Source organism: Oncorhynchus kisutch, linkage group LG5 (assembly GCF_002021735.2).
Source record: "Oncorhynchus kisutch isolate 150728-3 linkage group LG5, Okis_V2, whole genome shotgun sequence".
NCBI classification, from domain to species: Eukaryota; Metazoa; Chordata; class Actinopteri; order Salmoniformes; family Salmonidae; genus Oncorhynchus; species Oncorhynchus kisutch.
This window is the reverse complement of record NC_034178.2, coordinates 36,172,399-36,183,273: the sequence shown is the minus strand read 5'-3', so window position 1 is coordinate 36,183,273 and position 10,875 is coordinate 36,172,399. Positions and strand designations below refer to the sequence as shown.

At 43.1% G+C, this 10,875-nt stretch overlaps 1 protein-coding gene across 1 annotated transcript; it reads right to left on the bottom strand.

Annotated features, from left to right (window-relative positions):
• Nucleotides 1-438: 438 nt before the first annotated feature.
• LOC109890982 (inositol hexakisphosphate kinase 2-like) lies at nt 439-10,631 on the bottom strand. Its single transcript, XM_020483203.2, has 5 exons — nt 8,900-10,631; nt 3,126-3,330; nt 2,400-2,554; nt 1,839-2,014; nt 439-1,690 (listed from the first exon to the last, which is right to left on the bottom strand). The coding sequence occupies exons 1-5, from the start codon at nt 9,165-9,167 to the stop codon at nt 1,127-1,129; spliced, it is 1,368 nt and encodes a 455-aa protein (XP_020338792.1). The 5' UTR covers nt 9,168-10,631; the 3' UTR covers nt 439-1,126.
• Nucleotides 10,632-10,875: the final 244 nt, after the last annotated feature.

The following is a 10,875-nucleotide window of genomic DNA, read 5'->3' as shown; positions in this document are numbered from 1 at the left end:
ACTGAGTTTGAAGGTAGGCCTTGAAATACATCCACAGGTACACCTCTAATTGACTCAAATGATGTCAATTAGCCTATCAGAAAATTCTGAAGCCGTGACATAATTTTCTGGAATGTTCCAAGCTGTTTAAAGGCACAGTCAACTTAATGTATGTAAACTTCTGACCCACTGGAATTGTGATACAGTGAATTATAAGTGAAACAATCTGTCTGTAAACAATTGTTGGAAAAATTACTTGTGTCATGCACAAAGTAGATGTCCTAACCGACTTGCCAAATCTATAGTTTGTAAACAAGAAATTTGTGTAGTGGTTGAAAAACAAGTTTTAATGACTCCAACCTATGTGTATGTAATCTTCCGACTTCAACTGTACCTGAACATGTCAAATAATAATATTAATTAATATTATTCTAACAAAATGAATAATATACAATAACATACAATTATTTTAATTTTTAATTTTAATTTTATTTAAGAAACATGTCAAATAAATAAAGCTATAGTCCCTGTATGTAATGTAATTGCTATCTGAATATAACATAGTATCTTCTATGAATGCAAAAGGTGAAGAATAGAGGGTGGAAAAACAAACTGGTTTAGAAGAAAAATGGAAGATGAGATTATGTTTTCTCTTTCCTCTCATCAACTTTAATATTTCACACACATACATCAGTTCCTCTGTTTGCTTTTTCAAGTACATCTGCCCGATCAGTAGCACACATCAAAATCAGTGCATGTGTGTGTGTGCTTGCATAAGCCAGGCACCTTTGGACAGTTGGAATCCATGCTTGCAGTCTTGGACTTCATTTCAAACCTCCTTGTGTTGCTTTTTCCCTAAATAAATAACTGGATAAAATAACCAACTTCGTAATAGGTAACAGAGTAAGCAGATTATGGCGACAACTCACTGAGTCAACTAAAGAAGATTGCAAATGTCTCTTCAAATGTCACCTTCATGGCCCTTTGTATCCCTTGTGGATACAAACAAAAACACCCAAATTAAGGACTCCTGTGGAAAAACTGGCTACAGCAATGTTCAGTGTGCCCCTATGGCCAGCCTCTGTAGTCCAGTGTGCTGTTTCTTCTATGAGTCCAATAGAGAGAAGAGAAACTGTGTGTGTGTGTTTTAGTCTGTGCAGTGGTCCTCCAGCTGGGATATGATGGTGATGAGGTTCTGTAGACCGAAGATGTAGCCACTGTCCTGGCCCTCGTGCACCACACTGTCCTCCACATAGTCAGGGCACGTGGTGTGGGCAAAGTCAATCATCCTCACGTCCACCGCCGGGCCAGGGCCTGTATCAGATCGGGCTGCCAGACGTCCACCATCAGTGCTACCACTACTACTGCTGCCAGGAAACCCAAACGCACTTGCCTCTTCATCTTTCTCCACTTCCTCCTCTTCTTCCTCCTCAGACAGACCGCCCTCGGGGCCTCTGCGTGTGTGTGTGCAGGGCGGCTCACCATCGTAGATGATGAGCAGGGAGGAGGAATAGAAGCGGTAGGACTCACAGCCCTCCAGAGCTGCCTGCATCTCCCTGAGCCTCCGCAGCACCGGGGAGAGCAGCTCGCGCCGCAGACGCCGCCCGTCACGGAAGAACTGGAACAGAGCCTCCTTGAAGCCCGACAGGGTCAGTTTACGCCCAATGTACTTATCCATGAACATGAGCTGACCCGAGTCTGACTGGTATACCTGAGAGAGAGGTAGGAGACAGAGGGGTTCAGAAACACATTTCTTCCCTTTCATTCTGAACTAGAACTAAGCTATGCCTTGCCAATATATCATTTCAGACTCTTCAATTCTGCCCCATCCCCATCAATAACACAAGTTAACATTGTACCTGCATGCCACAGAGGCGTACTCCGATGGAGGCAGAGGTGCTTTGCTGGCACTTGCGGATTTGCATGACCTTCTTCTCCTCGGACACGTTGTCACCGTGCTGCCGCGTGCCCATCTTCAGGTCCAGCACGCACGGAACCGCATGACGCCACGTCAGGTTCTCCAGCAGGATGAATTCTGGGAAGGGGTCCTGAGTCAAGGAGCCTCTGGTTACAGGAGAATCACATCATATTCCTAATGCACCTGGTTGGAGACTTAACTCTCCACTAATGTAGTAGGAAGACCTGAATCCCTATCAGCAGACACTAATTCATCAGATGGACCGGACACCAATCCATCTCGAGCCATTCCTCACATCAATCCACTTCACTTACAAATACACAGATGTCACAAGTTGATTATCTGTGAGATTGTAAGGCTACTTTGGGCACAAGATTCTGCAGAGTGAAGAAATAGGCAGCACTATACAGTAATACGTTTAGGTACAGTACATGGACAAACTTTGCAGGCAGGTTCCGGACGGCCTGATGTTCAAAGTGGTTGTTCCACGCTGAAAGGATACTGTACTGGTTGCGGTGCTTGGCGTTCTCCTTCATCCTCTGCAGGTGTTTCTGTTGGAGTTTGAGTCTCCAGGGGTTGTGTTGGATGGCGTTTCTGCTTCCCACAGGCACCTCCTCCTGCTGCAGCCACGCCAACACCTCCCCCTCGAGCTTATGACTGGGGGAAATAGGAAGAGAGGAGTCAGGAGGGGTGGAGAGCATCAAGCTTACATTCTAGAACCTACAATGTGTCTCAACATACAGGTATCAGGTAACTTCCAAAATAAAGGAAAATGTGCGATACAAAGTATGCTTTCAAGATACTTTGTATCGCACATTTTCCTTTATTTTGGAAGATACAAAGTATCTTGAAAGCAGGTGCTTGCACACAGGCATGGTTCCTGAGTATATTAAGCAATTAACATCCCAAACATCCCGAATCCCAAAGCTGACAAGGTGAAAATCTGTCGTTCTGCCCCTGAACAAGGCAGTTAACCCACTGTTTGTTCTTAACTGACTTCCCTAGTTAAATAAATGTAAAATAAAAATGTTTAGGGTCATGTATAAAAATGCCCAGTTGCTCATTATTTTGACTAGAAGAAAAGATCTCAGTGACTTTAAAAGAGGGGTCTCAAATGTGTGTGTATGTCTCAGTCAACAGTCACCCTGTTTATCTCTTTATTGGTGTATCTCAGTAGGTCTCTGTAACAGTGTTTCAAGTGCATCCGTCTCTCTCTCTCGTCTCTCACCTCTTGTCCTTGTCTTTGCGTGAGTCCAGCAGACTCTGGGCAGACAGATGCTTGATGCCCCACTGGTGCATCTTGCTGTTGTGCTCGTCATTGACCGATGGGTCTATATTCTCCAGGTCCCCCACCCCAGAGTCACTTTGCAGTGGATACGCTATGAGACACAGGTTGCCCTCCTCATCCTCCTCAAAATTCACAGATACCACACCTGGGGGACAGAGAGAGACAAAAAGGGAGAAGAAAAACCGGTAAGACATCAACCTCGTAGAAATTGCAAAACAATGGTTATTTTGACTCTCTCTCTCTGTAATACTGTATTTGAATTCCTATGCAGGAAATAGAATAAACTGGGAAGTATTTGTCTGGGCAATTCCACGGTAACAGAATTGCGCTGAGACTAAGATTTTTCACTTAAAATATATGCCAAACAAAAACCATTGACTTCAAAGTTAAACAAACCATACAACTCACAAGGACTACTTTTAACACTTTACAATGAAGACTTTACAAAAACACATTCACTGGAAGAACTGTGCAGATTCAACGTTTGGTAACAGAATTCTGGCAAATCTCCCTCAGTTCTTTATGTGACCACGTTTTCCAAAAACTCTGAATGTCATTCTCTTCATGGTGATCTATCCTAAATAGGTACACAAAGGTATAAATATGCATAATCCTCCTTTGCATATTTGGGTACTATTCTACACACTGTTGGGTATAGCTCTGCCCCCAAACTAGAAAAAATTTGTTTCAGCCGGACCAAATCTGAACCAATCATAAACCAGGTTTCCATCCAACCTTTTAACCTTTCTAGGGCAGGCGTTCCGTTAACGGAACCCCTCGACAACATTCAGCTGATAAGGCAGCGTGCAAAATTCAAAAATATTTTTTAGAAATATGTAACTTTCACACATTTTTATTTATTTGACTAGGCAAGTCAGTTAAGAACAAATTCTTATTTTCAATGACAGCCTAGGAACAGTGGGTTAACTGCTTGTTCAGGGGCAGAACGACAGATTTGTACCTTGTCAGCTCGGGGATTTGAACTTGCAACCTTTCGGTTACTAGTCCAATGCTCTAACCACTAGGCTACCCTGCCGCTCTGCCAATACAGCAAATGAAAGATAAACATCTTGTTAATCTACCCATCATGTCCGATTTCAAAAATGCTTTACAGCGAAACCACAACATATAATCAATCATATGTTAGGTCATAGCCAAGTCAAAAAAACACACAGCCATTTTTCCAGCCAAAGATAGGAGTCACAAAAAGCAGAAATATAGATACAATTAATCACTAACCTTTGATGATCTTCATCAGATGACACTCATAGGTCATCATTTTACACAATACATGTATGCTTTGTTCGATAATGTGCATGTTTATATCCACACATCTCAGTTTACATTGGCACGTTACGTGCAGTAATGTTTTGATTACAAAACATCCGGTGATTTTGCAGAAATACTCATAATAAACATTGATAAAATATACAAGTGTTATTCACAGAATTAAAGGTAGACTTCTCCTTAATGCAACTGCTGTGTCAGATTATTATTATTTTTTACAGAAAAAGCATAATCTGAGAACGGCGCTCAGAGGCCAATCCAGCCAAAGAAATATCCACCATGTTGGAGTCAACAGAAGTTAGAAATAACACTATAAATATTCACTTACCTTTGATGATCTTCATCAGAAGGCACTCCCAGGAATCCCAGTTCGACAATAAATGACTGATTTGTTCCATAAAGTTCCATAAAGTCCATAATTTATGTCCAAATAGACACTTGTTGTGAGCGTGTTCAGCCCAGTAATCCATCTTCATGTGGCGCGAGCACTTTTTCCAGACAAAAACTCAAAGTTCCATTACAGGTCATAGAAACAAGTCAAACGATATATGGAATCAATCTTTGGATGTTTTTAACAAAACATCAATAAGCTTCCAACCGGAGAATTCCTATTTCTGAAGAAAAGCACTGGAACGAGAGGTAACTTTGTCGGGAGCACGCGTCACGAGCCTGAGACACTCTGCCAGACCACTGACTCAGAAAGGGCTCATGAGCCCCTCCTTTATAGTAGAATCCTCATTCAAGTTTCTAAAGACGGTTGACATCTAGTGGAAGCCGTAGGAAGTGCAACTTTATCCATATCCCACTGTGTATTCGGTAGGCCAAGCTTTGAAAAACTACAAACCTCAGATTTCCCACTTCCTGGTTGGATTTTTCTCAGGTTTTCGCCTGCCATATGAGTTCTGTTATACCCACAGACATCATTCAAACAGTTTTAGAAACTTTAGAGTGTTTTCTATCCAATACTAATACTAATAATAATATGCATATATTAGCATCAGGGACAGAGTAGGAGGCTCTGGGCTGTTCATCCAAAAGTTTTTTTTTTTTTTACCTTTATTTAACTAGGCAAGTCAGTTAAGAACAACTTCTTATTTTCAATGATGGCCTAGGAGGAACAGTGGGTTAACTGCTTGTTCTGGGGCAGAACGACAGATTTGTACCTTGTCAGCTCGGGGGTTTGAACTTGCAACCTAACCACTAGGCTACCCTGCCGCCCCAAAATACTGCCCCCCTATCCCAAAAGAGTTTTAATGCAAGCAAAGTACATGTCGGATAACAATGTCACGACAGGCCTGATGGAAACAGCAAATTTGTGGGTGGGATCTTTTTGTGTCGGTGACATGAATTATGTGAGAAACGATGATGGAAATGCCTTTATGTGCAAATATTGATATAATAACCATAATATCGAAGTAAACGTGGAGTCACACGATTTTGTGTGGTCCTCCCACTACGATTTTGGGAAAGCATGCAGTTTATCAGGCTACAGATGAAATAAGATATGTGTTGAAAGTGCACAGTGACGAGCTTGACACTCCTTTCCAATAAATATCGAGGGTCTCATTCTGATGAGCGATGCGTGGCTGCCGTTTGACAAATATAAATCATCTTGTACTCATCATGTAGGTAGCCTGCCCGCACTGTTTATGTGAGCTGTTGGCTAGAGCACACTGCCAAGACCATAGATTCGCTACATAACGCAACATTTCTTCTGACAAAACCATCAGTGGAGTTTAAATTCAATGGAATCAAATCAAATGTATTTATATAGCCCTTCTTACATAGGCTGATATATCAAAGTGCTGTACAGAAACCCAGCCTAATACCCCAAACAGCAAGCAATGCAGGTGTATTTTTTATGTCTTTTTTATTCGGTACATGTGAATGTAACCGCAAAATTTATTTATATGTGCACTACGTTATCACATAATGACTGTTGTCCGCAACAAGACAATTTGACTGTAACATCTCTGGTGGGAAAATGTGCATATTGTTTTTGTGGATTTTAGAATATCAAAATCAGTCACCAATTGGATGGAAATCTAGCTAGTAGAGTCTATGTTTCACAAGTTTGGACATCAAAGTACAGTATAGTAGAGCATTCAGTACAGTATAGTTCTGTACCGTAGAGTACAATACATTGTACTGTCCTCGTGTGTTCTACTGAACTCTACCATATTGTACTGAACTCTACTTTTCTTTACTGTACTCTACTGTGCTGTACTGTCCAAACTTGTGAACCCAATTGTGGTTCGTAACTATTATGATTTCCCATTGTAGCCAATTCAATTGCATAGATTCCGTTTACTGATTCTTTCGAACATTTCTAGTTATCACTTAACAATTCATGAACAAAATTGATATCAGTAAAATCACAATAACTAGTGGATAGGCTTTTCCTTGTTACTTCCGTGAACTTTCATTATCCTCCCTCCTCATGAGGGAGACCAAATTAGATATGTGGGTTTACTTATTTTCTTATTCAATTTTTTTGGGGATGGAAAATAGCCTTTTTAAAATATATATATATATAAAAGATATACTCTTAGATTTCAATATATATATATATATAATGAAATCTAAGGTTATATCTTTTTTAGATTAAGAAATATATATATATTTCTTAATCTAAAAAAGATATACTCTTAGCTTTCATTTGACATGACACGATGAACTTCACATATTGGTGCTCAATGATCCTTTTACATGCAAATGGACTGTCTCTTACCCCCAACTCTTTTTACCCTCCTGCCTTTCTAAAGTTCCAGAGCTATCTGCCCTGGTGTCTCTCAACCTGATAGAGGAGGACCTGGACAACATGACAAACATACACACAGATCTCCCAACTCGGATCTTGAACAAGCGAGAGAGAAAGAGCAATGGAGATATGGGGCTTGGGGAAAACAAATTAAGGCTGTGTCTATCTGGAAATCTTGTTTATATATGAGTACAGTATGCTGTTGTGTAAACACACACACACTCCCAATATTATACTATCAATCATGCAGAAAAGGAAAGTCACTCCGAACACAAACCACAAAAGCTTGAGCAGATGCAATCAAAAATGCTATTGATTTGAATTGATTTAAACTGGTTTATCAAACCATTATAGCAGTAATATTATTAAACAGTAGACGACAGAACAAAATTAAATAAAACATCTTAAAAACACCATAGAGTACCAACAAACACAAAACATGTAAACCTATGCATATAGCCTTACAACAACTTGTGCAATAAGAGAACAGAACAGCAGCATGCACAGTTTGCAGTCTCTGTAGATGGACCAGATGGATGAAGTGAAAGCCTATTTCAGCCACTCAGTCTCTCACGCCATTCTACCCATCCCGCAAGTGCATCATTCTAACCCCCCTCTCTCATGAGTCATGCCCCACCCTACCCAGAATCCACCTCTCTCACCCAGCCACCCCAACTCTCTGTGGGGATGCATAGGACACAACAGCTGCAAATATTAACATGGAAAGGTACTGTAGCTCAAAGGGAAGATTGAAGATAGAAAAGGGAGATACCGACTGGGATGAATTGGATCTCCTCTTCCTTGTGTACACACACAGGTTCACCTTTCACTTGTCTGTCAGGGACTAAAGACAAACAGCTGCAGTGAACCATAACACAGTGTTAGATAACCCACTGTTAAAGGGCTAGACAGTGGAGGGGAGATGCAGCACTGGAGGTGGAAGGGGAGAGTTAACCAGATTGGGAGGACTTTAGGACCCTGCAGGTCCACACTGCCTTCTGAATCTCAAGCCTTAGATACTGATGTCATGGTATGACAGATTCACCCCTCTCCTGTTAGAATGCATATTTGTGTATGTGTGCAACTAAACCTGTCTTCAGTTAATGCATACTATACTACATTCTACCTGCTCTGCATGCTCTCTGGGCAGAGAAACACAGTTCCAACCTGTTTCTGTGTGACTGCACACAGGGGCAGGGCAGGACACCCTGGTGGTGCTCCAATGCTACAGCGCCCTCCTGTGCCCAGGTCCAATAGCACCTGCTACCACACAGCATCCTGGCTGGCCTGCAAAGTCCTACCCTGGGCCTTGGAAAATTGACAAAACCCACCTGATCGTTCTGTGGAGGGGCACAGTCAGACTTCCTGAAAACACCCTAAAACCGTGGGCTTACATGGACTGTGAATAATGAAAATTGCATAGAGAAAAATGCATGCACCTGCAATAACCTACCCTCTTTTCCAACCGCCTTCCAAGAGATAGTGAGAGAGAGGATGGAATATGGAAAAAGAGAGAGAGAGAACACAGCAGCACAACATTAGCCCAGTCACACACAGTAGATGGATGCGGTGGAGGTTGTGGTTATGAAAGGGAAAGGGGGATACCTAGTCAGTTGTAAAACTGAATGCATTCAACTGAAATGTGTCTTCCGGGGTAGCCTCTTACCTCTGTACTGGGGGGTGAACTTCCTCATGGCGCTGGGTAGGCTCTTGTAGAACTGGTGCTCTCGGGGGATGAGGGGCTTGCAGATGGTCTGCTCCCCGAAACGCAGCACGCAGCAGTGGCCCCCCACCTGGTGCATGAAGGGCTCAAGCGGGACCCCTTTCTCCAGATAGTGTTGTAGCTGCTGCTGCGTCTGCTGCTGCTTGGCCTGCATGGTCTGAGCCTCCATGACCGGACTCATCCTCCACTGACCCGGAGTACAGCGCCACATGCATTAGTCTCCCTCCTCGGGGGGACAGTGCAGCAGGACCGCAACGGGACAGTCGGACAACCACACGCAGGCCGCTGGGTATGATGATGTTGTTGTCGTTTATTTCGATCCCTCCTTTTCTTTGGTTCCCTCAGAGGAGGCTGTGATTATCGATCCTCTGTGCAGGAGGGAAGTAGGAAGAGAGAGAGCGAGAAATATCATCGGCGTCTGTTGATCTTAAATCTCTTTTTTCCTCCTGGCCTTAGAAAGCAGATGGCAGAGAGGTGTAGGAACAGACAGTCCTTTGTGTCCTGAGGTTGAAAGAGGAAGGTTTGCACAGCTGCTTCTGCTTTCCAGAGTCTGGTCTGCCTGACTCCACTGAAACCCTCCTGACACTGACAGCCTGCACTTGCTCGACTGGTAACTCTCACAAGCACAAACACAGACCCGCCCGCTCAGCCCACTTCCACCAATCACAAGCAGGAGCAGGTTGTTGGGTGGTAACCCTTCGAGGGAAGAGAGCGTGCAAACGAAGAGGGAGGGGAGAGAGAAAAAAGGAAAGAAGCAGAAAAACAGAGTTATGAGGAGGGATGAGCTGAACTGAACTCAGCTATTTCCCTCTGTGTGACAGAAGCGTTTTAAACCTTAACAACCTCACACACCAAACTGCATTTCCTCATTCAGACCAACGACTGAGAGGGTGAGACTGGTGATAAAATAATGCAGGCCCAGTGCCCACATATTGTCTACTGCCATTTAACATTCGCAAAGACAGAAAGCCGCAAACACACTCGTAAACACAGTAACAATGAGTTTTCAATCAGAGAAATAACGTTGAGGGCAACAGCATGTTGATTATGGAACAAATAGCGGTCTGGTATGATGTAAATAACGGTATCCGTTAAGGTGAAGGTAGTCTTGAGAGCAAAATAGAACATGGAATAAAACAGTGTTGTTCTCTTCCAGTTTACTCTGCAGATAAACTGTCAACATTACCTTCGCTACCAGCTAGGCATAACATGCTAACTGGGGGCCCTGTACAGCAGAAAGAGTCCGTGGATAGAAAGAGAGCTACAGAAAGAGAGGAGATGGGGTTCTTGTGTTTCCTGAGCTGCAGGATGGGGACTGTAATCCTTCCCTTCTTGAAACAGATAAGCCTAGGATACCACATAGGGAGAACATACCAACTCCTCATTCACAGAATGGCCAGTCACTACAGGATAGGTAAGGAGTCGGAAGTGTGCGTATGCTTGTGTGTGTGTGTCTGGCCCAGTGGCGGAGGAGAAGATATACACTAGCTTGTTCTCCTGAGACCACAGGCAGCAGCAGCAGTCCCCACAGTAATCTCTCTAACCCAGCCTCCTGGAACACTCCAGGGAGGAAATGGGCCACAGGAAGAAAGAAAAGGAACTAAAACACACAGACAAACAGAGGCTGACGCCACAGGGCACAAAGGGACTATCAGGTAGGCATTAACTCCTTGCCACCCGCATTGGCCTCAGACACACGCATTACCCAACACTAATATAGCAATATGTCTGACACTCTGGCCATGTCTTGACCATTCATCTCTGACCTGAATATTGGTCAATATCCATGCCAATGGTAGCCTATTGCCAGAAGACATGTTGACTTTGGCCTAAACTTTGCAGACACTTGCAAGACTTTAGGGAGGGGCACAATAATGTCAGAGAGGAAGAGAAAGGTGCCTGTAACCTTGCTATAGAGC

Bases quoted from the DNA above. Each gene is read 5' to 3' on its own strand.
- LOC109890982 (XM_020483203.2), bottom strand. From the start codon at position 9,167: ATGTGGCGCTGTACTCCGGGTCAGTGGAGGATGAGTCCGGTCATGGAG. The intron at 2,555-3,125 runs GTGAGAGACGAG...TATTTCCCCCAG, and splicing joins CGCAAAGACAAGGACAAGAG to TCATAAGCTCGAGGGGGAGG. The intron at 1,691-1,838 runs GTACAATGTTAA...CCTCTCTCTCAG, and splicing joins TACGCCTCTGTGGCATGCAG to GTATACCAGTCAGACTCGGG.